The sequence below is a fragment of the Poecile atricapillus genome, chromosome 28 (genome assembly GCF_030490865.1).
Source record: "Poecile atricapillus isolate bPoeAtr1 chromosome 28, bPoeAtr1.hap1, whole genome shotgun sequence".
Classification (NCBI taxonomy): domain Eukaryota; kingdom Metazoa; phylum Chordata; class Aves; order Passeriformes; family Paridae; genus Poecile; species Poecile atricapillus.
Genome location: NC_081276.1, coordinates 5,510,092 through 5,537,403, shown reverse-complemented (window position 1 = coordinate 5,537,403; position 27,312 = coordinate 5,510,092). Strand labels below are relative to the sequence as shown.

The following is a 27,312-nucleotide window of genomic DNA, read 5'->3' as shown; positions in this document are numbered from 1 at the left end:
TGCCCGGCGCTGACCCCGCCCCCAGCCCCGGGACCCCGCCCCGCGCAGCCCCCGCGGCCGGGCCAGAGCCCCGGGGGCAGCGGCTGCCCCGGCCCGCCGCTCCCCGGGACACCGGCAGGGCCTTGCATCCCCGCCCCAGCCCGCGCTCTGGCTCGGGAGCCCCTCCCATCTTATTCTACAGTTGTGTCTGGAACAGAACTTTACACAGACAGTATGATTTGGAAATCTTTATATCCACAATACATCATAACCATGCACAAAAATCGAATGATGTGTTTATTTACAAAGTGAATTGCACTTAACACAGGAACCAGGAATAAAAGTAAATGAAAGGAACCTCTCTTCTGGATTACATAAAGGCCCACTACTACCTATAGCCTACAAAGCCTGATAGTCAACACTACCATGCATTATCTGACCAGTGTAAAATAGGAATTGCTGTTATTTATTGAAACAGTACAGCCCTGGAGATATTCATTCCTTGGAAACACTCCATAAATCACCAACAACATTTAAGAGTCTGCAAGTGAAGAGAATCTATCCTTCATCTCCCTCTTACTGTGCTTTACTTGAAGGACAGTTACTCTTCACCTCCAATTGTCTTATTTTCCTTAGCTGAAACTCAGGCCCCTACCTTTATCAGTATTCTAGTTTTTCATGGAGAAAAAAATCTTTCCCTAAGTGTCTGAGCTGCTTCATTGGAATCTTCTTTCTTTCTACAGAGTCCAGAAGAACCTCTAAGCAAGTTCTTCCTTCTGCTTGGAAGTGAAATGATCACCAAGCCTCAGTAAGACAGCCAGAAACAGGTCCCACTCCCACCTTCTGGAGCAATACAGCACACAGGGATCAAAGCACCAGGAGGAAAAATACCTCCTGTACATTTTCCCAACAGCTTTTATTAAGTAACTGATTCAAATAACGGCTCAGCCCAACCCTTACCACACCCAGCCAAGAGCTCTGTGCTCACACAAGAGGCCCTGGTCACCAGGGAGTCACAGAACAGCGCCCAAATAGGGGCATCTCTGGGATCCATCATTCTACTGCCTCTTAACCTGCTACAGGGCCAGGAAGGCACCAAACTGCCTTTCTTCTACCAAATCTAGATGGCCTCCACAGCACACACGGAAATATTTTTAACAAAGTAGCAAGCAGTCACCCATCAACTGGATTTTTACATTCATACAAGTACGGTGCTTTAAAACTTTCCTACAATCCAAACTTCCTTGTTCTGTGCAGGCTCCAGTGAAGATCCAGACTAACTTTATTTTACCAATTAGCCGTTTGTGTGCTCAGGACCAAGTCACTTCTACGTACACATTTTGGCCTTCACCCTCCCTATCAGTAAGAGGAGAGGCAGCAATGACAGACTCCTGCCTAATTCTGCATTAAAGGACCTGTTCTAGAGATCAGAAGGTGCCTCTAATGTTTGCGTTACTGACACAGGTGGCAGCACTCAGGGCCTTGCAGTGTTTTCAATAGTTAAAGGGAAGTCAGCCTCAACGTCCAAGTAAAGCAAGCAGAGCACACATTCCTTCTTTTCACAGGCAGCTTTCCTGTTATCAAGAGTTTTACAAAAGCCAAATTCAGCCCTCAAATGCGCTGGAGCAGATGGCAGAGAGCTGTAACCTTTTTTTTTTTTTCCTGACAGTAATACTGAGCAGCACACAGCCAACAAAGCTGTGGGATGAAGTAGTCTAGTTGAGGTTACATGTGGTCTGTAATTTACACATCAGGAAAGCATGCATAAGGAGTCTGGGCTACTGGAGAGCTTCTCTGAATGTCAGACAGCTCTTCAGCATTTCCAGCTTCCTCAGGACTCCTCCAAGTCTTCCCCTCAGCAATTCCAGCACAGTAGTGGGCTGGGTTGTGGATGCAGCTTCTAAGGAGTGCACAATGCTTCATCAGGACACCAGGAACCCCAGATCAGAAGCATTTTCCCCAGTCTCTGCACAGGAAGATGGCCTAACCTGGCAGAACTGGTCCACTGTCCTTTAGCTGTTGTAACAAACAGCCCTATGCTTAGTCTGGGCAGGAGCACCTCAGATCCACAGAAGGGCTGTAGCTCTGCCTGGAAAGCAGCACAGCAGCCTGGGGAAGAACCTTGTCTCATCCTGAGGGACCACAGCAGATTAAAACCCCACCCTGTTCCCAGTGCTCTCAGCAGCTACATGGGTGCACATGTGCATACACACAATTCCCCCATCCTGGGTGCCCCCAGCAAAGGGTAAGAGGCATTTCCCGGTCACATAACATATCTCAACCACAACAGAATGGTCAAAGGGCCACCGGTACTGAGGGGGCTTTGGACAATGGAATTGTTCAAGAGCTCTTCAATACCCATAAATTTAACAGCACTTAAGCCCTAGACAGTGAACTTTCACTACAGTGAGCCTTCCACAAAGTCAAAGACTAAAGAAAATCTTTCAGGAGACAAGCAAGTGACTAAACTGCTTCTTGGCTTCTTACACCAGGCCAGACTGATTCTAGAAACTTCATGTTAAGAACAGGACTTGCAGATTAAGCATGTTAATACACCACCCTGAACTAATAAATCTTTTTAACAGTACAATTCCTCCTCATGTTATCCAACTGTTTTCTTTATATAAAGTTTGTTCAAAAATTAAGGAGCCCAGCTCCACTAGTGTCCATTTGTTCTCAAATGAAATATTTTCAGTATTTCAGAATTTTCCATTCTCTCATTGTCAGCTGTCTGAACACTGACGGCACGTTATGTTCTGGTCTTGGACGACCAAAAAGGAGACATCTCAGTTCTCACCTTCTCTCAACAGAATGCTAGTGAAGTAAACACCATGTGCTAAAAGTGCTTCCTGAACTGGAACACCCCTAGGACAGAGCCCTGTCATGCCTACAGAGGAATTCATGCCCTCATTCAATAGGATTAGGCTGCAAGCAAGCATCCTTTAACCATGAATGTAACCCCTAAACAAAGCTGAAGAGTGGAAGTGCCAGACACCACACCCATCCTTGCTGTGAGCTGGAGGCCCCTCAGTGCATACTGTACTGTACAAAATTAAAGGCATTGGTCTGGAAATCTTATAAAAGAAAAACCATCAGAGTTAACTGCCCTTAATTTTATTACACAACCAGACAGAACAGTTGAGACTGGAATGTCAGATTTTCCTCTTTAAGCACAATTCAGTTTCATATTTGCTTTGTATCAGTAAAGAAAAATCAAACTCCCTAATATGCAGCTGGGACTCATCCAGTGAGGTACAGGCTCAGAATACAGAGCAAAAACTCACTGCAAGTGGCTCCACAAGCCTTCAGGGAGCAGCAGATGGTCTCCAGCTCTTCCTTTAGCTCGTCTCACCCAGTATTTACCATCAGAACATTCAGTGGATACCAGAGGGGATACAAGTGTGCAAGAGCAAGTGAGTGATGAAAAGCCATCAGAGATTTGCACAAGCAAGCAAGAGACTGACTACACAAAGTTGTGGTAACATTCTTCCCATTCAGCACAACAAAGAATTAGAGTAGTTAGCCCTGCTGATGACAAATCTGTTACATCAGTGAATTACAATCATTTAAGAATTACAGTCTGCAGTTCAGTAAAATGGTAAGAAAGCAACAGGTTAGTAGTTATTGTGTGAAATCCTAATATTATGCATTTTAGTAGAGGTCAATAGTGAAAGATCATGAAGAGAAAGTTCCAGATACTATGGATCTGCAGAAGTTTTACAAAATATATAAAGTATTGTGTTTCTCTACAACAACCAAAACCCTTACAAGTGCAGGTATATATGTGACATGAAAATATTGCCTCACTCACTCAGACAGGGGCAGGAGAGATCTAGAAAAATCAGCATGCAAAAAAAAAAAAAAAAAAAAAAACCAAACCAGGAACTAGAGCAGATCCTGCTTTCAGACACTGACCTACAGTACAAAAGAAGCCTACTTGTACTGGCTGCAAAAGGTTTCTGAAATCAATACGCTGGCACTTACTGTACAATAATGTTAACTGATTAACATAAGCCATTAATAAGTTTTACGCCACTTCATAAAGCCTGCAAAAGCATTCATGGTGGCAGAGAAAGCGATGCAGACATATTTTATTGTTCCCAAATAAAACAAGAATAGAGAAAGATTTCCCAAGCAGGAAACAGTAAACTACATAGCCAGACTAACTGTATTAGGGGTAATTACTGAATAAGTAAGGTTATTTTCAACAGCTTTCTTGTGTGTGTGCAGCCACTAAAATCCTCACTGTGAGACTTCATCAGAACAGAAAACAGAGCATTTGGCAGGATAGCTAGTTTAATTTCTCCCCCATGTTTACAGAAACACAAGAAAAAAGGTATGGGAGGAAAAAACCTTGTCACCTAAATATAGTTATTTCTTCAACTGGTAGAGTCAAGTCCCATTGTTCCCCTCCCAGAAAGCAACAACAACAACAACAAAACTAAAAAAAAACCCTAGTAAAACCAAAACAAGCCTATTTGATAAGAGTGTTTCATGGGATAATATCCAGCAGCAGATGTTCCAACACAAACATGTCTATCAGATCAGTGACTACATTTCAAGCCCAGAAGTCACCACATGGAAGGGGTTTCAGAGGCAGGGGGATGTTAGCCCTACAGTTAAAGCTCTAATATGAGAGGGGAGATTTGGGAATGGAGTAAAGGAGGGAGGAGGGAGTCACTGAATCACAGGAGATAGGAAGTGCACACAAGTTTCTAAACGAAGCACAGACAAAGTGGAGGGCACGAGAGTCATCTAGAGAAGGTCACAGGTTCTGACAGCACTGGAGTTTGTTGGATTTCTGTCCATCGGTGGTTGGTGGCACGCTGATGTCAACAACGTTGTTGCCAGGAGACTCATCGTGCGCAGACCGGTCGGCAATTTGCTTCTGCGACACGATACGGTAGATTTCTGCAAGGAGAGCACACAGGTCAGAGCCTCAGGCACACGGTCTGCCATGGGCACGGCACTGAGCAAACTGTCCAAGAACACACCAGAACCCAAGAAGGAGAAGATTTAACTTGAGGGCTCTGAAAGGGAATCTAGGCTAACCAAATGTGGCATGTAACATCTGGCTGGCATTCCAGTTCTGGAATGAATACGGCAGCTCTGTCTGGAAAAGTCATTAAGACAAGAGTCCTCACTGTCTTCTGCAACAGCACTTCCTATCCCACTCTTTTTCAATGACTTCATGAAAATGGGGACTACTAAAAGGTTTCTTTAATGGGAAAGGAGCAGGAATGCTCATCTCTAAACAGGGAATCATTATCTTTGTGATTAAAAAAAAGTGGGCAGCATACTCTAAAAACACCAATCACCAGGATGCTGGGAAACCTTTGCAGCAGCAACAAGTTACGTGATGCCCACCTCTGCTCTTGGAAACCTGCCTGGCAACCAAGTAACAGCAGTGCTCCTCTCTGCAACACATCAGTTTTCCTAACTATGACAGGAAACAGCTGCATGGGTCCATAAAGGCCCATACTTCTCCAAATGCATTTATTTATGCATTTATATATATATATATATATAATTTTTTAATTCATTTTTTATTATTTGTTTATTTTATTTATTTATTTACTAACTTATGCTTGAAAGCACACAGGTCCACAAAACTGTAACCATTGAAGAGAGACTGCCAGCTTAAAAGCTATCAGAAGCAAACTGTTAAAACTGCATATTTAGCAGATGTCTTTTAAGTGGACAGGTTTTGAAGTTACTTATTTCACTGACTATAAACCCTTGTTCCAACTTCCCTCCATTGTGAAACAGGAAAAGGGCAAGTACTTCCCTGGAAGTCTGTGGTAAACATTATGGTCACATTCATACAGCCACAAGCCCAAAACATCAACACCCAAAGCCTTTAGTAAGGATTAAAAATCACAGACTGTGAGGACTGTGCAGGGCTTGTTTATGGGGGTTTTTTGTAAGGCTTTTTTTTTAAAAAAAAAAAGAATCTGCACATATTTATGTTTTTAAAATGGAAACCTTCTGGTTTGGCCTCAAGGCCAATCTTGTTGCCACTGGCTACCTACAGAACTTTGCTGAAAGAGAGGAGGAGGGTTTTTCAGAGGCTGTCAGATCCTCTTTCTCTCCTGCATAGTACTGTATTTGAATTTGAGCTGTTCAGTTGCTGCCAAGCCCCTTTTGCTTTGTGGTAGCATCTCTTTGGGGTGTTTTGTGGGTATGTTTTTCTTACAGTCTTTAGTCATTCCTCACACAAATGGCCAGTAGGGAAACTCCTGTCCTGCTGTTCCCACTCTCTTCCCTTTGCCAAGTCCACTGTGGTGGTTCCCAACTCACTACTCTACACAGCACATTTTCCTAGGTTCCTTCTCCTCTCTTAGAATGATGATTCTCCCCCAGGTGTAATCACTTTAGGAATAGCCTTTCAAGGACTTCTCAGTCTTATTATCCATGTGCCTATGCTGTGTCCAAAGTGGACAATCTCAACACTTCTGGGAGCCCAGGATGCTGTGAGAGAGAGGGTTTTGAGTTCAGTTTGCCCAGGCCTGACCTCAGCTTGAGTTGTTACAGCATTGTGGCTCTCCTAGAGTAGCCTCAGGCCAGCATCTCTAACCAGGGTCAATCTCAGGACAATGCTGCAAGGGAAGACAAGATGGATGGTGACTGTTGAACTACTCTCAGAGCACTAAAACCAAAAATACTGTCTCAAAGTGCCAGGGAACTTGCCTCAGATCCAGCCCAGTGTCCCAGATCAGCCATGAATCTGCTACACAGTGTGAGACCGGCCCAGGGCAGTTGGCTCTGCCTCACACTCCAGCTGCTTCATTAGTGGCTCTAATAACAGATCTGCTGGGCAGAAAATACAACCAATTCCTCGTCTGTCAGGCTTTTTACCTATAGAGGCAGCCTGACTGCCTTTTTTTCCTTTCTGCCTCTTCTTGGGCACTTTGGAGTCAGAGTTGGGGTTGTTCAGTCTGGAGATGAAAAGGCTCTGGCGAGACCTTAATGCAGACTTCCAACATCTACAGTCCCCCAAGAGAGCTGGAGAGGGACTTTGGGTAAGGGCCTGGAGTGCCAGGACACAGGGAATGGCTCCCACTGCCAGAGGGCAGAGTTAGATGGGATAGTGGTAAGAAATTCTTGACTGTGAGGGTAGGCAGGCCCTGGCACAGGTTGCCCAGACAGCTGTGGCTGCCCCTGGATCCCTGGAAGTGTCCAAGGCCAGGTTGGATGGGGCTTGTAGCAGCCTGGGATAGTGGGAGGTATCCCTGCCCATGGCTCATTGTCAATTTATTACCCACCAGAATCCCCAGGTCCTTCTCTACATAAGATGCTGCTGGTGCAATCACCTGTAACCCTATAACCCTTGCTATCAGCTGAGAACAAGAGTTCAATAGTCTGAAAATGGTACCAGTCTGCTTTGGTGCAAGAGAAGATATTGGAACATTTAACTTCCAGCATAGCTGGGGCTTCACTAACAAGATTTTGTGCACACACACAGAACTACAATTACCAGTTCCTTTAAAACAGTGCTATTTCAATAGCTTGAACTTATGGAACATCAAGAGATAGAAACCTCCAGGAGACCAATACCCTCTCCTGGGACAGAAAGGAGTGGGAGGCAGAATACACAGGTGAGATTAGAAAGCTTGCAAACTAAACATCATTCCCAACACACATTCCCAAAACATTCCAGAAAACTACAAAATGTGCCCATGAAGATCCACCACCTCAGCAGCATCTCTGAATCCATAACAAACCATACCTGTAAGGATGTTCTTGAAGGCTTCTTCTACATTTGTTGAATCCAGAGCAGACGTTTCAATAAAAGATAAGTTATTTTTTTCTGTAATAAATAAAAGTGGTTCAGTTAAAAACTTTAATAATACTTTATTTCACATTTACTTTGCAGTTTTTATCTTTTATTTTAGGCCAAACCAGCCAGGGTACAGTAATTTTTTTTTTATTTTCCCTGTTGCACAAGGAATACCTTGGTGCTGCAGGTAAGCAACATCTCCTTTTCCCTAAGTGCAAGAACATTTTCCCCACTGCAGCCCTTGCTCAATCAAGCAACACAAAATATCATTCTCTTTTGGCTACAGATCACACCCAGAGGTACCTTGAGCAGAGGTACCTTGAGCAAGAGGTACTTTGAGCAAAAGCACATCAGCTGCTACAGAGATACAATTCTCCTCTGCAATCCCAAAAAGATCAACAGATCTATACTTCCCTAATCAAACTCCACTCCCAAATAACAGTGACCCTCTGGAACACAGTCTGTTTTCTTCTTGCCTCTTACAATGCAAAAGGGTTTTTTTAATTAAAAAAGAAAGTGATTAACACTCAAATATCATACCTGTAGCAGTATGGTACCAGGAACAGGCAAATTTCAGTCATGGAGCTTAAACAGCCAACAATTAGACCACCACTAACAATTTAAAACAGCCTTAGGAGGAGATCAGGGTCAAAAAGTAAGAAGCTGAACCAAGTGACCAAAGTAATAAGACTATCTGGGGCACCCACCAACTTGTTTTGCTTATCTTAGATAAATGTCACTTCTCCTCCATCTGAAAATTTAAAGCGGCTCTATTATATATATTTCAGGGTACTTGCTTACCAGCAAACTTCAGAAAGTGCGTGTAAGCAAGCCTTGATAATATTTCTAGAGGTATTTTAGAGGTTGTACATTTACATTTCACCTCCAAGCTTGACAGCCACACAAAAGCTGAATGTCCCCAGGGCTTTCATGGCAAAAGAATATCTGACCAGTGCTCTACCAGGTAAGGAAGAAAGAAGGAATGCAGTTGGCAGGATCTTACATAACCCCCTTGACTTCTCCCAACAAATGATAATTTTCAAGTCTGATGATCGCTGCCTTTAAGTGAGACTAGATGACACTACTTATATGTGTCAGAGCTCTAGAGCATCAACCACCCCATCTAAGAGAAGATTCAGCATTCATTTGTAGCTGTCCACATTGATATGTACTCAGCAGAAGCAGGTCACTAGGAAGGAAGGACATTTTATATTGTGATATTTTATATTCTTTTATTGTGATATTTTCTCTTCTAAATGTTGCTTACGGTTTCTAGAGGAAGTCCTTAATCTACAGCTATCAGGCAGCTCAAGGACAGTGTTTCAAAAACATGTACTACCATTAGATTTAAAAAACAACAGAAAACTGCAAACTAAAAATGTCAAAAAATTCTCAAAAAAACCCAAATCAACCACACATGCTAGTTAATAAGTCAAGATATTTTAATAAAAAAAACCAAAAACAAACAAAAAACCCCACAAAACATCTTAGATGTCTTTTTCAGGGTTCAAACTAAAACTTGAAGTGAGAGTTCAGCTCTGGACAAAACAGTGTGATCAGAGCAGGCACCATGCCCCAGGCCCCCGAAGCCCCAGTACAAACCTGCAAAGGCCCTGGCCTCGTCAGTGGGCACGGCCCGGAGGTGGCGCAAGTCGCTCTTGTTGCCCACCAGCATGATCACGATGTTGTTGTCGGCATGGTCTCGCAGCTCCTTCAGCCAGCGCTCCACATTTTCATAGGTGAGGTGTTTGGCAATGTCATAGACAAGCAGAGCCCCAACAGCACCGCGGTAATATCTGAAACCACGAGGCACAGCCCTTCAGCGAGAGTGAGTACCAGCCACACCAGCAAACACGCCACCTAGCTCTGCTATAATGCTTTCCACTTTGGAAAAAGTTGTGCTGATGCAGATAGTGTTGTTGGAGTGGTTCTGAAGCCTAAAACCAAGTTCCAAATGTAGGGTTTTTTTCTAATGGCATTTCTAAAAAAATCCAGTATGTATACCAAAATGCTGGAGAGGCTGCAGAAACCAGGACTAAAAATGTCCGGTCTGCTCCAACCATGTGCAGGAAAATTCAGCATTGAAGAATTGGTACAGCTGGAAGGTTTTTGTGAAGTTACAACCTAACTTTCTGCAAGGAAAATAGCCCTTAATAAAATGTCAATATTTGTTCCTGATCCTTCAAATATCTGCTGTCCCTCCTACAAATTAAAGAGGGGACTCTGGGCTATATTGTCACTATCCACAAACCTCTAATCCAGGAAGAGTTTGCCCCCTCCGCACATGTTTGGGCCCATTTCAACACAAGCCAATCTGTATCAGCAATCCTGTAAAATCCATATCTCTCTTTCACACAATCCTACCATTTCTTCTCAGTTCTGTCAGCACCCGTCTGACATGTTGAACTGAGTCAGGGCACCAAGTCAGCAGACAACATTCCCTTTTCCCTGATGTTTGCCATTCTGCTGGCCGAGCAGGCTGAACTGGCTGAGTGATGTGTCAAGCAGCAGTCAGTGCCAGTTCCCAGCAGTAAAACCTGTTGCTGTTGACCCAGACTAGACTAGCAGTTTTTACAGCAAGAACAAGGGTCACAAAAAAAATTCTGGAATTCACACAAACAAAAAAGTTCCAGAAAAGATGCAATTTGAAATTGTCACTTACATCTGCTTCTGCATCCCTTTCCCTAAAGATTACTTCCTTAGGTCTCCAGGCTCTCCTGGTTTTCTACCGTCTTAACAAAATTCCCCTTACCTTGAGTTTAATGCCTCCAATCTGTGCATGATTCAGAAACATATTTTTACCTTTAAAAACCAATATAAATCTGTAATGTAACAAAAAATCAACTCACTGATCAGAAAATGTTCTGGAGAATGAGGCCTGACCAAAAGGTTTGCTTTTTGACCTCTGCCAGATACTTTTGCCAGCATAGAAACAGGTACATGTCAAGCCATTCTGTGGATTAACAAGGTGCCATGGGTGAAAAAGCTTCTTACCTCCAGGGACTGTTGCACAGCCAGCACTATCATAGTTGCCCTCCTACTTTCTAGCTATTCAATGTGTGCACTCATGGACCTGATTTTCAGGGCTGTGACTAATTCAAAGTCACTGAGATTTCAAGGGACTTTGTGACTGCAGGTTTTCCTAAAAGTACCCTCAATCTCAAGACTGAGAGTGCAACTGAGACCAGAAGCCATGGGTGTTACAGTAAGCCACCACATCTAAACCAAAACTTCATACCAACACTATTCAGATTCCATCTGAAATGACACTCCACATAATGAACACAGCATATTCAGTGCAGACAAAAAAACCAAATCCCAAAACTCAAACAGAATTTCCCAGTTTTGATTTAATCTGTCATTTGTTTCTATAATAGTAACATAAGAATCTAAAAATTATTTTCATTATATTAATCAAGGGAACACAAAAGTATTTGCTATCTTACGACTTGGATCTACATTGAAGTCTGTCACAATGACTTTGTCATGTGTGCCAAATATGTTTAATTCTCTACCCATATATTTATCTGCAGCATCTCTCTTAGAATTCTGTTGAGCAAAGACACAGTACTCACGCTGAGGTAATGGCGCGGTATCGCTCCTGGCCTGCAGTATCCCAGATCTGGGCTTTTATCGTCTTCCCATCCACCTGGATGCTCCTGGTGGCAAATTCCACCCCAATGGTGCTCTTACTTTCCAGATTGAACTCATTGCGTGTGAAACGTGACAGAAGATTACTTTTCCCAACTCCAGAGTCTCCAATCAACACAACTGAAAGGAGAGATATTATTTTCACAATTAATTTCTTCTACCAGTACTGACCCCCATGCTGCAGTGCAGCCTGGCAGGCAGCATCCACCAGAGATGCACAGTCAGATAACACAGAAGAGACAACATAGACAACACCACAGTCTTTACTATACACAGCTTGCTTCTCCAACCCCAGAAGAGCCCCAAGCTGTTTTGTGGTGAGTAGCTGCCTGGTCCTCAGAGGTGAAAATGAGAAATCGCTACAGCAACTGTGGCAGTCAAACAGTGCTTTGGAGCCAACCACTGCAGCAGGCAGAGGTAAGAGATGCCCCTCACACACTTGACCTTTGGCACAGGAAGACTGCAACCCACATTTTAAGAAGCACTATAGGCAAGAACATGGCAACAGGCCTCCTGTCTACAAAAGTCTTTGTACAGTGTAAGTGTACTCTATCTTTATTAAAAAACCAAAAACATGGTAAGTAAACAATTATTTGCGGTCGCTGTTGGAGTCAGGTAGGGTGCTTTATTCCAATAACTTAATTAATAAATATGTTCACCACAGAAAGAGGAAAACAGAAGACATTTGACACTACAAAAGATACAAAGCAAAGCAGAACTTCTTTCAGCAAAACGAGTTGTAGTAGACTGCATGAGAAGTAAGAGATGAGCTAGAAACCTCTGCCGCCACACGTGGTGTTGCCATGATAACAGAAAAATGCAAGTGCAGAGAGATCTTCAGCACACAAAGTCCAGCTTTCCTGAAAGGAATTGTGAAAACAAAGGTACATCTTGTGGCAGGAGGCTCCCTCTACTATTTGGCTTATCGATGAGAGCAAGAAACAACTGAGAGAAACAGAGCTGAAACAGCTGAGCCATGCTCCCTTCCTCTCACAAACACTGTGTTTCACACACTCTCTGGAATTCAAGTGTCCTGGCTCAAGCAAAAGGAAGAAAGGCAGCCAGCCTCTGCAAGCTTCTTTAACTTTAGGAATATTTCCTACTCCACTTCTAAGTACAGATTTGCTGATCTTCCTCATTCATATGGTCTGTTTTTCCTAAAGAAAAGCAGACATGGGGAAAAAAAACATTCCAAATTCCCCCCCAGCAACTACAGAAGAATCTTCTCATTGCACACTTCCAGCATGAGCTCACCAATGTTCTCCCAGGGCCAAGGATCACACTTGTATTTTAGTGCTTCTACAGCTTTTCTCTGTTCAGGTCATTGTTTGAGGGTGCAGCGCTGGCAGTACCCTGCTCCAGCTCAATGCCACCCCACCCCTGGAGCACATTCCCAGGCTGCTGCTGTACCCTGGCTTTCTGCTGTGACAGCTCCCAAGCTGCACAGGGGCATTGTTGAAATGCTCTGGAGAGCCCTGCCAGTATCTCATCTGCCTGACAGCACAGACAGGCAATTGTGCTAGCACAGCTGAACAGGCAAAACACAACAGAGGCAGGAGCAGGCAGCCAGCACACTGTGGCAGGGCACCACAACTCCCTACCTGGGAGAACTTAAACAAGCTCCTCACAGTGCTCTGCCTTCCCTGGCAAATGGCCTAAACCATTTCTTAGGGTATGACAACAGATAGATAACAAAAGATTTTATTACCAGTTCTAACTCTAGGATTTTGTTAGCTTTACTTTCCAGACAAACAGTTTTTCATCACTAATTCCATGGGACTTTCCAAGAGCAGGCGGAGGTCACCCATCTTGCACAGGGATCTGCTGGCTGGAATAGGCTCTATCCTACAGCAAAGCCCTGACCATAACCAAAAGTAAGAATATCTACCACACAAGCTAGACCAGATTGGAAGACCCCTGAGGCTTCCAACTGTTTCCAAGGAGAGTTATTTTCCCATGACTTTGCAGCTGGAGAAGGCACAGCCTTTCCAGGTTCTAGCCATCTCCCAGGTTCTGACATTTTAAAAGTATCAATTTGGGGCATAAACCATGCAAACGGTTCTCAGATCATTAACTCCATCTGTCACTGGAAGAAAATTCCAGCCTCTTTGGCTGGTTACTCCCTTCACTGTGCTGCCCCACATTCCACCAGAGGTTCTAGGAGAGCATTTTTCAGAAGTTAAAGGAAGGCAACCAATTCAATAAAGAGCATTCTTAAAATTTCCAAGTGCTTCTTATTAACACTCAGTCTTGAGCACTAAAAGAGCATTTCCACTTTCAGGAGAAAGATGCCAAGACTGGGGGCCCCACCTGCAGACAGAAACCACAAATTTATTTTCTATGGGAGCTGAGTAAGAAGGTACCTTCAACATTCTGAACTAAGTGATTAGATGTTGGGAAAGCTTCTAAATTTGGTAACAGGCCACCACACAATATTGCCTGTTCAAATTCAGAAGTCATGAGTAGGAAAAAAACTTCTCAATGACAGCTTAGGAGTCTGAATACTCCCGAAACACATCTCACCAGGACAGAGGAACTCACTCTACAAATGCCCCTAAGGGCCACACTGGTAATGAAAAGATGCACTGGTGACGCTAAAGGACACAAAATAATTCACACAACCACTCTCAGAACAAAAACCCGTCACTTTATTCTCTAACTCCAGTATTTATAGATTCTTGACAATGACCAGGGATTGGATAATTAAGCTACCACCTTCCCAAGCACACTGGTCATGCAAAACGTCAATCAAAAGACATTTCTTAGAAGGAATGTGATAAACAACTTATGTTTACAGGACTTTCATAGGAAAGTAACTAAAACTATGAAAACATTATCAGAAGGCTTAATTTGCAGGGTGACACACTGATTTCATATTGGAAGTGACATGAACCAAAAACCAGCACCAGCCATCTTCAGATGGCTCTAAGCACACAGACAAGCCTCATGTACTGCCCTGTTTATATCCTGAATCCTGTCCCTTCAGTATTTCCTGATTTTTCTCTCTCCTCCAGCACCCCCCTGCCACTGTGTGGGTTATCCACCATCACCACATTCCCCATCCATCCACTCATCACCACCCTTACTCTGCTTCCTGTGTCTACAACATCCAGAGCTACAGCACAATCCCACCCTCAACGTCTGCCCTGAATATTGAGACCCTTGTACAAAACAAGCCAAAGTCAGAATTAAAATTCCAGTGCTATACATCATTGGTAAGAAAGGGAAAATAAATAGATCAAGTTTATGACAGAATTGTAAATACACTCATTTATTAGTCTGGGAAAAAGAATATATACTTTTGAGCAATTAAGATGATTATGATTCCCTCTAGCAGAGACCATCTAACCAGAGTTTGTGATAAACCTGAAGTACATAAGGTTGCCAGATATTGGTGACTAATAGGATACACATTTGTTTTTAATAACCACAGCCTTTGCTAAGCAGAGACTAATCAGGGCAGTCTAAATTCCCACAAAAGTAAAAGAAAGCTCTTTTTCCCTATGGCTGATTTTTCCTGCCTTTTTCATGAGCTAGCACACACTGCACAACCTCAGATTTATTTTTTAAAATAAACACTGATAATAGCTGATCTTCTCAAGAGCAAAATTAATGTGCAGATCACATTTAATAGGTACAAGGCTTCTACCATTTTAAACGGCTCTTCAAAGGTCATTAATTCAATTCCAAATCTACACATTCAAAACTCGTCCTGAAAAGTCCCTGATTTTTCACCATCCCTGCTACAAAACTAGGATTGTAATAATTTTAAGAACTGGGAATAGAAGCCAGAGCTGCTGACTTCACTTGGGTCACATCACTGAACACAGCCACAAGCTCTTCACTGCCTCACTACCCCACGCAGCCCTGTGCACACAGTTTGCCTCTTCCCCTCAAAGGCTGGCTCGAGCACTTTGGTAACAAGTCATATTTTGTTGTGATCAATAAAATAAGCAGTTCTGTTGGGATGCACACAGAAAATAAAGGGAAATTGGGAACAAAGAAGCACTAGTTCAGCAGAGCAGCTTTGACTATAATCACTCACACTCCCAGAGTGCTCCCAAACCTTAAGTCAGTCATTGCCTGCCACACGCTGTCCTTTGGAAATAGGTGGCAGGGGAAACAGTCAAGCCTTAAATTTAATAAAAATAAACTTTCCCAGACTAAGATCCTCCTACATCATTATTTCTACTTCTGACTACAACACACACTGACAGAACAGAGTTCAAATGTCGTCTGTGTAGCTAAGAAGGGGCTAAACCACAAACCAACCACAGTCCAGGACATCATTACAACAATTGTCCCTGATGCTTAATTCCACTACTGGAGGAGGTAGAAAGAAAAGGAAGGGGACTTGGTCCCACAGCAGAACCCTCATCCCACTTGGTCCCCTTTATATTTTTTTTTGTCTAGTCCCAAAAAGCCTCAGAGGAAAGAAAAGATAAATAATCAAACCCATAAAGAAACCCTTCTCTATCTACTTTTTTATTTTTAAAAATCCACACAATGACCCCTCCCAGAAGATGCACAGAAAAGGACAATTCTCTCACCCATTTTTTATTAAGTGCTACAAAGTGTGCCAGCATCACCACAGCACAGATCCTGACCAAACAGCTTCAGGTTGAGTCTCATTCCAGATAACATTAAAAATCCATTTCAAAGCAAGTATTTTAAAAAGACGAATGCAGTTCTCCCTAGCTAGTTGACTATTCAGAGAAAGGAAAAAAATAAGTACAACTTTTAGGCTTTCAAGTTCCTGGATATTAAACCACCTGGGAAACAGGCTTCAAAAGGAAACTACTTTAGACTCAGATAGTTTAGTATATTTTTACAGGCTGGTCTTCTGCTTTATAGGCAGAGAAGAAATAAGGGCTTTTTTTCCCCATTGTCTTCAAGATTCAACCCACTGTAAAGCAAATAATGCAATTAGGCAAATACATCTATAAAATATTTCCCACAGGTGATTAACTCTTCTTTCCTTTGGTCCACAAGCTCAGAATCACTGCTGCCCTAGTGAATATCTAGGTACAAAGACATCAAATGCCTGGGAAATTGTCACAACAGCAAGTGACCCCCAGAGCCCTCATAGACCACCAACGGCACTCTAAGCACTGCCCTTCTCAAGAGTGAACTCTTGGGATGAAAATAAGGTTTCAGCCACTCTACCAACAGTAGATCCGGGGCAAAACAGGCTGGGAAACCAAAGATGAAGGTACTACACCCACCTGCACTGCTCCTCGGGCCTCACAGGCAGAGCTGTGGGGTGCTCCGGGAAATTGGGCAGCTTGAGCCTCTGGACAGGCAGGTGCTCGGCCTGCGGAGACATCCCACGGGACAGAAAGCCCGGGGACATCCCAGGGCGATGATGCCTCCGAAGCCAGCGCAGGAGGAGCAGCACTGAGCCCTCACAGAGCCTTGGACAACCCGACATGTCAGAGGAAGACACAGGGGCAGGCGTGGCAAAAAACCCATCCGCACAAACAAATTAACACCGTTACGGTCCCAGGCTCCCGGTACCGGCCCTCAGTGGGGACCTCCGAAGGAGCCTCCACCGAAACTTCTGGTTTTGCAACTCCGGCTGCTGTCCGGGCGATCTCCGGACAACCACGGGCAGCGCCGGGCACAGCCCCGGCCCGCCCGCTCCCTGCCGCGGCTCCGGTCTCCCCCGGGGACCGACCCAGCTGCCGGCACGCGGCCCACGCGGACCTGGACGGGGCGGGACGGGGAGGCCCTCTTGGCCCTCCCGCCTCTCCTCCAGGGTTCCCCCTGCGGCAGACCAGGCCGGGGGCCCACAAGGCCACCCAGCGCACCAAGGCCGCGGCGGACGCCCCAGGCCCGCGCGGCCCGCTGGTCCCGGCCGATCCCGGCGCGGTGCAGCGGCCGTGGTCCTGCTGAGCACATACCTTTGAACAGATAGTCGTACTCGTCGTCGCGGGTGCCCATGGCGATGGCGGCGCCGACCCTCTGCCTGCCCGGCACCGACCGCGGCCCAGCCGGGGAGGGGCGCTCCCGCACGAACCAATCAGCGCCCGCCAGAGCCCGCAGGAGGCGGGTGGTGCGCCAGACCTATCAACAACAGCCAGTAAACGACGGGAGCTCCGCTGACTGGCGGGGAATGCTGCCCAATCGAAGGGAGGCAGCTGGGGAGGGGCGGTGCTTGGGTGCCCGAGCTGGGAACCTGATAGACGGGGCCGGGCCGGGCCGGGGGCAGGGCCGGGGCCGGGGCCGGGGCCGGGGCGGGGACAGAATGGGGGCGGGGGCTGTGTGAGGGCCGGGGCGGGGCTGCGGGGGCGGGGGCTCTGGGGGCGCGGCCCCCTTTGGGGCGGGGGCGGGGCACGGAGGAGGGGAAGTCTTTTTGGGGAAGGGGATTACGGGGGATGGGGGGGTGGCCCTCAGGGGGTTGAGGATCCCCCGGTTTGAGCGGGATCGCTGGGAGAGAGGTTTCGCCCCGTTTGAGAGTGACCCCCGATCGCTGGGAGATGGTGTCATCTATGAACGGGGGGAAGAACCGGCTGGGGAACACGGCGGGGGAGACCCTCAGCAGCGCCCCAGGACACCCGGCTGCCTCCCAGAGCCCCCACTCCAGCCCCTTTGCTTCGCCCTCGGGCTGCTCCCTACGCCGCTCAGGGCTCCCGGCCTCACCTTCCTGCTAAACACCAGCTGAAATGCTGTTCTGGCAAAACCATGCCCTCACGGTGACACAATTGTTCAAGGAAAACGTTTCCCTGTTTTTTTTTTCCTGGCACGTGTCTAGGCAGTTTCCTGACCGGAGTAGTGACCACAGCCAGGGGCCACACGTGGCCACTCGGGCAGTGACGGCGGGATACCCCTCACCTCGTCTTTGTGGGCTCCAAGTGGGATATCATTCACCTTCCTGAGAGCAGAATTGCACTACCTCATCCTGAGAATGCTGTCCAGGCTGCACGACCAGCCTCACAGAGCCACTTGACAGCCCAAGAGTGCCCCTACTGCCCTTGTGGCCCCCATACAACCTATGCACACTTATGTCCCATCACTGGCCCAACACCTTTGGTTGTGGTTGGACAAATCAGGCAGAGAAACTCCCCTCCCTCCCTCTGTGATGTGCAGGGAAGTGCTTCTGCTCATCACACACTTCTCTCTTTCTGGGCTGTGCTCATCATGACAGGTCTCCCCTACTTCTTCCCTGGAGGACTGTTTATCCAGCTAAAAGATTAGTGCATCTGCAGTATCACAGAGGGAGCAGCAGCAAGACTGAGACAATGGTGAGGAAAAAGTTGGTTTTGGACTTATTTTTGCTGGCCTTGGGGGATGCTCAGAGTGAGAGCAATGTCAGGGTGGGAACACATTCACACCCTCCAGGCTCTGTGTCACTGAGCTGCTCTCAGCTTCCTTCAGACATGTGAACACCTTGGACACGCCAGGACCATGGTATCCAAGGGTCCCATTTCCAAAACTAAATGCTAATAAATGAGTGGGGGCAGATGAAGAGGCAACAGCCAGTCTGACAACTCGGTGGGGTGACACCCAGGTTGTCAATGACCCAGACTCTGAGAATGGGTGAGAACCAACATGCTGCAAATACACTGCAATCCCACTGCCGAGGTATCTAGGTATCCCTGTTGCATATAAGGCAATTGAAGCAGCAGGGAAGGAAAGCCAAAATTTCATAGAACCTGCAGTCTAGGAAAGACACAGCTCCAGCCTAGCAATGGGCCAGTTGTTCCCCTGTGACAAGCAGTGATTGCTGAAGGAGTGGGGAGGGAATCTTTTCTTGGGGGTCTTAGTGCTCACATGCAGCATGGAGTATCAGACTTTTAATTCGACCCATACCAAAGGGAGCTTTAACACCAAGATATATGGGAAGGTGTTACCGCTTCCTCCTGTTGATGCTGTTCCTGTTCCTGCAGGGCCCCAGGGAAATGCAGTGGTGTGTGATGACTAGAGCACACCCAGGGGTGTTAAGCATCCAATGATGAGCACTTAAATAGCATCAGGAGGAATAAAGCTGGAACGTGTTGGATGCAGAATCTCTTAGGAAGGGCTATTATCCCATTCTGAGTTTCCCACAGCTGATAATGCTGCCACCATTGAGTGCCCCCAGTGAGTGGCTATGTGACAAGAAGGAGAGGAGGGTAGCTCCTTGCTGGTCTGCAAAGGAGGCCTTTGCTTCCCTTGATTTGTTCTGCATCGTAGAAGTAAAACATCTTATTTTCATTGTTACAAGTAACTTTATTAGTTCTGAACTGAACACTAATGGAGGAAGGCCTAAAAATACACCAAAGCTATTTTTCATCAGTTTGGATGGAAATCACTTTCTCCTTTTCTTCTTCTAATGCCTGCAAGCTCTTGCCATAAGTTCTAAAGATCAGTACACGATGGTGGTACCATTGTGAGTGCCATCCAGCTCCAAAATCCCCTGGGACTGGCGGAGAATGCTGCCTAATCGAAGGGATTCCCTGGGACGGGGTTTTAACATGGACTGCAGGGAGTGAAGATGATGGCTTGGTGTTAGAGGAGGGATGCTGTTGTGGAGCAATGTGGGGTGAAGCATAAGGCCATAGTCCCCACCTTCTTCACATCCAGGAGTCCCCCCGGTTCATGGTATGTTTTGCATTGGAGAATCAGTGTCATGTCACCAAAATGGTGACAGATGGTTTGGGGACGGGGAATGCGTTTGCAGAACCTTTCTGTAAATTCCACATGTCCTCAAATTTGCCACAGGCCATCAAGCTTCCAGGGCAGTGGCCTGAGGTCCCACCTGGGTCAGCAAACTGGTAAGGAAACTCCCCTGTCAGACTGTTCAAATCTTGCTCTGGGGGTCCTGCTGGCAGCACTCCAGACTGGTACTGCTGGGATCAAAGCCCCTTTGCACCAGTGGCTCCAGTGACCCCACAGGCCCCGTGTGACTCCCCATACACCCCACACTCTCCCAGTCAGACCAGCTCCTCTCACCAGCTCAGCCCCAGGTTTCCCATAGCACAGTCCCAGACTCCAGTTCCTTTGTGGTACAGTGACACAGAACAGCCTGAGCTGGTGTCCCTGGGGAGGGACCCTGGACCAAGCCCCCCTGGGCTGTGCCCATTCTCATGCTGATGTTTAGCATTTCCTGTTCCTGGCTCCTGCAGAGTCCCAGGGTGACTGGCCACCCCTCATATGGCTCCCTAGTGTAATAAATTATGGTTGTATTAAAAATTCGGAGTATATAAGAAAGATATGTTTTGTAGAAACAAAACAAAATATAAAGCATGGAAAAGCCTCTCCCCCCCCCAAGTGGGATGAGGCTTTCTGCCGAGGAGTTGCTGATTACCAGCAACGCCCAAGATAACTAACCAAAACCGGCCCATCAACCCAAACAAACACACAGGACACGGATCATCAGGAAAACAATGACACTAGCTCGGGAAATTATCTACCTCCGGATCCAAGCAACGCCCTGCGGATTCCAGTGGGTAGAGAAACTGATCAATCGAAAAAGACAAGTTCCAAAAGAAAAGCTTCGCCAGACTCAAACATCTCTGTGTCGAAAAAGCAATCAGGAAAAACAAAGGAGGAAACCCGGCCAAGATACTCATCGGCACCAACCCGGATTCCACCACCCTGTCATGAAAAACTTAACTTTGCAACACACAGAGTCTCCTTTGCATGAGAGGAGACTCTGGCCGGACACAAAATAATGTCATCATTCTAGGTCAGGAAATCCATTCACTGGACAATCAAGGACACTTGGTGAATGGAACTTGCCTGGAATTTTGGCCTGAGGACTTAAAAATCCTATAAAACCCCAATCCTGAGGATGCTCAGACGTGGATTTGGGAAACCTATACCTCCGGTGTAGACCCCTGTCCACCCAGCGCTGCGCTGTTCTTTTTATTGTGGGTTTTTATCGCTGTTTCTGTTTATTATTGTTTTTTTAATAAATTTCTCTTTGATTTTATCCCAAAATTGCCTTTGCATTTATAACAGATTGGTGCCGTGACTCGGATCGGAAAACTGTGGGAGAACCTCGCTGTCCAGGGGGGTACCCCCGCTGATTTCAGCGGCCTGGGAAGCCGAGAACCTCCGCAGTTCACTCCGATATCCGAACCAAATTTAGGCTGAGGTAAAAACCACAATAAAAGAGGATACGGATCCAAGAAGAGCTCGGGAAAAAGCCATGGCTTGGTAGCTCATAAAAAGTCAGTCGTGCACGAAGACATCCTCGCAAGAAAATTGCTGTAAGTACTGCGAGGTTGAGCGGGGTGATTGGGCGAGCGTGTGTGAGACGTGATCTGATCACGGAGCGAGAGCGGACTCCAAAGCCGCGGTTCCATCCTCCCGCGAGGGAATTGGCCGGCTACGGAGGAAGCGAGTCGGGGTGAGAGGACTCTCTCTACACGTTTGTAAAGCCTGGGGCCAAAGGGGTGCTCTGGGGGACCGATCACAAAGGGCTGGAAGAGGAAGAGGACGTCCAGTAGAGCTCGGGAATGAGTAAACTCTTCTAGCAATCAGGGCCCAAGGAGAGGTCCGGAGGAGAGATCAAAGCGCTAAGAAAGACCCCGGTACAGCAAACCGCGAAGGTGAGTATTAGCAGACTTTTGTCTCTCAAAACACAAACACAACGCAGAGAAACAGGTAAGACTCCCTTTTTCACCATGGGACAGAGAAAGAGTAAAATACAAAAGCCAGTAGATAAGAAGAATCCTTCCATAGAAACGAAGGAATTGTTAGACATCCCACCAGAAAGTCCTTTTAGGTTGGTTGTTAAAATATTGAGAAAATTGCCCTGAGAGAAAAAGAAGTCCAAGGCAAAAATGATCTACTATTGTGCCGAGGTTTGGGGTGGGCAGGAACTGAGACCCCATCTCATTTGGCCAATATTAGGAATGTTTGAAAGGTGGACGTGTAATGAATTGCTCTCTTATGTAGAGAGCAAGGTTTCCTCAGACTCTGAGGAGAAGGAATACGCCAAACTCTGGCTAAAGGCCAGAGTAGGGCTATTTCCAATGAAACTAAAAAGCGAAACAAAAACAGAAACCTGGGAGCCCCTTGATCATTTACCTCCTCCATACCACGGGCCGGCAGGACCTCCCGTGGTGGATCAAGTGGTGCCATCAGCTCCCACGAGCTCGCCGGCACAGCCAGGTGAAGCACACACATCGCGAACAGGGGAGCCGGCGCCAGCAGTGGTTCCGGTGGCCCCCCCCTCTGGCTCCTCCTGTGGGGACCGCAGCCGCCGCCGCTTCTCCAGAATCCATGGTGGTGCAAGGTCGGGGATCTCCTTATCCCCCATTGCCCGTCCCGCTGCCACAGCCAGGTCCCTCAAATTTGACAGGGGGAATCTTTCATAATAACCTGGTGGCAACGGACTTTACATCAGTAATAAAGGACCAGACTCTCAAAAACCCCTATTCCCCCCCGCAAGCAGGACTCGTTTTAAGTCTAGGCAGATAAGTGAAGAATGGGAAGAGAATGAGAGTAGGCACAGAATGTTCCCTCTCAGGGAAGTGCCTACTGCTCCGGGAGTGATTGGGTTTGTGAATGTACCCCTAAACTCAGGGGATGTGCGAGCGTTTAAGAAAGAGATGAGACGATTGTTAGATGACCCGTTTGAGGTAACTGAGAGGTTGGACTTTTTTTAGAAGTAGTAAGCAAGTTGGTATCAGGGATTGAGAACGGCGTAACCCACAGGGGATGCCAGGCAGAAAAATGGCCTAGCGTAAACCCGAGCTGGAACGGCCAGACAGAGGAAGGTAGGAGAAGCATAGTGAACAAAGAATAAGAGAAGCAGTCCCCCGAGGACAGAATATTAGCAAAGTATTTGAGGAATGCCAAAGAAAAGAGGAATCACCCACTGAGTGGTTAGAGAGATTAAGGAAAAGTCTGCAGATATATTCTGGGACTGATCCTAGCCCTTCAGTGGGGGAAGTTTTGCTCAAAAACCAATTTGGGGAAAAGTCATGGGAGGATATTAGAAAGAAATTAGAAAAGATTAAAAGGTAGCAAGAGAAAAGTCTCCAAGAGCTTCTAAGGGAAGCTCAAAAGATTTACATGAGGAGAGAGGATGAGAAACAGAAACTCCAGGCCAAAATACTAGTGGCCGCAGTAAAGGAGGCTCAGAAAACAAGAACAGGCACAGGGCAAATTTAAAACAGCGCCGAAAAAACCGCAGGAGTCTCAAAAGGACGGCTCCGCCCTGCGGAAGGATTCCCCAGAATGTTTTTACTGTAAGAAAGTAAGACACATTCAGTGGAACTGCCGTCAGAAATTAAAAGATAAACAAGTATTTCAAGAAGATTAGAGAAGTCTTGGGCTCTTTCAGATAGGAATGGTAACAGCAAAAGAACCCTTGATAAAATTAAAAGTAGGTCCCCATCACCAAGAAATAGAATTTTTGGTTGACACGGGAGCTGAGAGAAGCACCCTGCAGAAATTACCCAGGGGGTGCGTGGCAAATAAAGAAAAAGTAGTTGTAATTAGTGCGAAGGGAGATCCCTTCAAAGTTTCTGTAATTAAAAATGTGGAAATAGAGTCTGAAAATAAAATATGCCTAGGAAATTTGTTATTAGTAGAAGAAGCCGATTACAATTTGTTAGGAAGAGATATGATTGTCTCATTGGGTATAAACATTGTCGTAAAGAATTCTGAATTAGTAATAAAGATATTCCATTTGACTCCAAAAGATGAAAGGGAAATCGATCCCAAAGTGTGGCATTCAAAAGGGGAGGTGGGGAAATTAGATATTACCCCCATCAAAATTGAAATAGAAAACCCAGAGGACCCGATAAGGGTAAAACAATATCCCATCCCGATAGAAGGGAAAAGGGGTCTGAAACTAGTAATTGATGACCTCCTTAGAGGAGGTACCCTCGAACCCTGCATGTCTCAACATAACACCCCCATCCTGGCAGTGAAGAAAGCGGATGGGAGCTTCCGACTGGTGCAGGATCTCAGGGCAGTAAATGCTAGAACCCGAACCAGGTTTCCGGTAGTGGCAAATCCTTATACTTTACTTAACAGACTCTCACCTGAGGATGTATGGTACAGTGTAATTGATTTAAAAGACGCATTTTGGACTTGTCCTTTGGATGAAGGGAGTAGGAACTTCTTTGCCTTTCAATGGGAGGATCCGGACACAAACAGAAATCAACAGTTAAGGTGGACGGTCCTCCCATAGGGGTTTGTGGAATCACCCAATTTATTTGGACAGGCATTGGAACAATTACTTACTGAATTCATTCCAGAAGAAGGGAAAAAGCTCTTACAATATGTAGATGATTTATTAATTGCTGGAACCATGGAGGAAAAGGTCAGAAAAAGTACAATTTCATTATTGAATTTTCTGGGGAAAAAGGGGTTGAAAGTATCAAAATCCAAACTGCAGTTCACGGAGCCCGAGGTAAAATATCTGGGACATTGGATTTCTCAGGGGAAAAAGATGCTAGATCCTGACAGAGTGGCCGGGATTCTGGTGCTCCCAGCCCCAAAAACGAAAAGACAAATCAGGCAATTTTTAGGGCTCCTGGGATATTGCAGACAGTGGATTGAAGGATACAGTGAAAAAGTAAAATTTTTGTATGAAAGATTAAACACAGATAGAGTAAAATGGACCACACAGGATGAAAGCAAGTTTCAGGAATTGAAAACTGCACTTATAACTGCTCCTGTTCTAACCTTGCCAGACACAAATAAAGAATTCCAGCTATTTGTTGATGTAAGTGGACAAACAGCCCAAGGAGTTCTGACCCAGGAGTGGGCAGAAAAGAAAAAGCCCATAGGATTTTTATCAAAAATCCTAGATCCAGTCAGTCGAGGGTGGCCCACTTGCTTGCAAGCAATTGTTGCAGTAGCTCTGTTAGTCGGGGAAGCAAAAAAGATAACTTTTGGAGCCTCTTTGACAGTCTACACCCCACACGATGTAAGAAATATCTTACAACAAAAAGCCGAGAAATGGCTAACTGATTCGAGGCTTCTGAAATATGAAGCCATGCTAATTAGTTCGCCAGGCCTCGAGTTGAGGACAACTACTGCCCAAAACCCGGCGCAGTTTTTGTTTGGGGAACCAACAGGTGAGCTGTTGCATAATTGCATTGAAGCAGTGGAATTGCAAACTAAGGTAAGACCAGACCTGGAAGATCAAGAGTTAGAGGGGGGAGAAAAATGGTTTATTGATGGTTCATCAAAAGTGGTAGAAGGAAAAAGAAAGTCAGGTTATGCCATCATAAATGGTAAGACCGAACAAATCATAGAATCAGGTCCTTTGCAAGCATGTTGGTCGGCTCAAGCCTGTGAACTGTTTGCACTCTTAAGAGCCCTCAAAGGCCTGAAGGGAAAAAGGGGAACTATTTTCACCGATTCAAAGTATGCATTTGGGGTAGTGCATACTTTTGGAAAAATATGGGAAGAAAGAGGTTTAATAAACACCAAGGGAAAAAGATTAATACATGGAGAAATAATTAAACAAATCTTAGAAGCTATCAGGGAGCCCCAGGAGATATCAGTAGTCCATGTAAAAGGACACCAAACTGGGTGGCGGTTTCACACCAGGGGAAACAATCTAGCGGACAAAGAGGCGAAACGAGCTGCGTTACTGGCGGTAAGTATTCCCGAGATCAGTCCCAAAGAAACCCCAGAAGTGTCCGTGTTTCCTTCAGAGAAGGAGCAAGAAGATTTCCAGAAGGTAGGTGGATATTTTAAAGAAAATAAATGGTGGTTGCCAGACGGGAGGGAGCTGGTTCCAAAAAGTATAGCGAGAGGAATACTCAGGAGATTGCATGAACAAACCCACTGGGGAACCCGGGCACTGGCTGAACAATTTTTAAAATTTTTCGGATGTAAAGGAATCTTTGAACTTGCCAAGCAAGAGGTACAGGGGTGCGTGATATGCCAGAAAGTAAATCGTGCCAATTCAAAACAAACAAATTGGGGTGGCCGGCCACTTTCGTATAGGCCATTCGAGAGAATCCAGGTAGATTTCACGGAACTACCAAAGATTGGGAGAAATAGATATTTATTAGTGATAGTGGATAAACTGACACATTGGGTCGAGGCATTTCCCAGAGCAAAGGCTACGGCCCAAACCGTGTCTAAAATTCTACTAGAGGAAATAATTCCTAGATATGGGATAGTAGACCATATCGATTCTGATCAAGGGACTCACTTCACTTCCAAAATCATCAAACAACTGTCAGAGGCATTGGGAATCAGATGGCAATATCACACCCCCTGGCACCCTCAAAGCTCGGGACAGGTGGAAAGGATGAATCAAACCTTAAAGTCGCAATTATCCAAATTAATAATCGAAACAAAAATGACTTGGATCCGATGTCTTCCTTTAGCTTTGTTAAACATCCGGACCATGCCTCATTCTGAAACCGGTTTATCCCCTTTTGAAATGCTATATGGAATGCCATATAGGCATGGGATGCCGGTGGCACACCCTCAAATAGAGGATGTGCAATTACAACCTTATCTCATTTCTATAAATAAAAATCTACAGGAACTCCGGAAAAAGGGATTGATTCCTCAGAGCACAACATTGGGATTTCCAGTTCACAAAATCCAGCCGGGCGACAAAGTATTGATTAAAGTGTGGAGGGAACTTCCCCTCAGTCCGCATTGGGAAGGTCCCTTCCTCGTTCTCCTGACCACGGACACTGCTGTGCGAACGGCCGAGAAAGGGTGGACACACTTTTCTCGGGCCAAGAAGGTTCCGGATTGCCAAGCCCCCGAGTGGAAGATCACCACCCCGCCAGGAGATTTGAAAATCAAGCTCCGAAGGCACAACAAATGAACAATAGCGAGAAGATAAGTTGTAATATCCGCGATTGTTATTGTTTCCCGTTTATACATTTTAAGTGCGCTTATTGTAAGCAGATTTGGGTAACTCATTGCATAAGGGGTTATAAACCAAGGGGATTGTGCACTAGGTGCTACGAAAAAGA

The 27,312-nt window shown here is 45.7% G+C and overlaps 1 protein-coding gene across 1 annotated transcript; it reads right to left on the bottom strand.

The window, feature by feature from the left end:
* Positions 1–212: 212 nt before the first annotated feature.
* On the bottom strand, positions 213–17,465 carry RAB11B (RAB11B, member RAS oncogene family). Its single transcript, XM_058858518.1, has 5 exons — positions 17,314–17,465; positions 11,335–11,530; positions 9,362–9,555; positions 7,709–7,789; positions 213–4,890 (listed from the first exon to the last, which is right to left on the bottom strand). The coding sequence occupies exons 1-5, from the start codon at positions 17,351–17,353 to the stop codon at positions 4,745–4,747; spliced, it is 657 nt and encodes a 218-aa protein (XP_058714501.1). The 5' UTR covers positions 17,354–17,465; the 3' UTR covers positions 213–4,744.
* Positions 17,466–27,312: the final 9,847 nt, after the last annotated feature.

Coding starts and splice junctions, on each gene's coding strand:
- RAB11B (XM_058858518.1), bottom strand. CDS start 17,353: ATGGGCACCCGCGACGACGAGTACGACTATCTGTTCAAAG. Junction 7,790..9,361: donor CGAGGCCAGGGCCTTTGCAG/GTTTGTACTGGG, acceptor TATTTATTACAG/AAAAAAATAACTTATCTTTT. Junction 4,891..7,708: donor CTTCAAGAACATCCTTACAG/GTATGGTTTGTT, acceptor CTCTCCTTGCAG/AAATCTACCGTATCGTGTCG.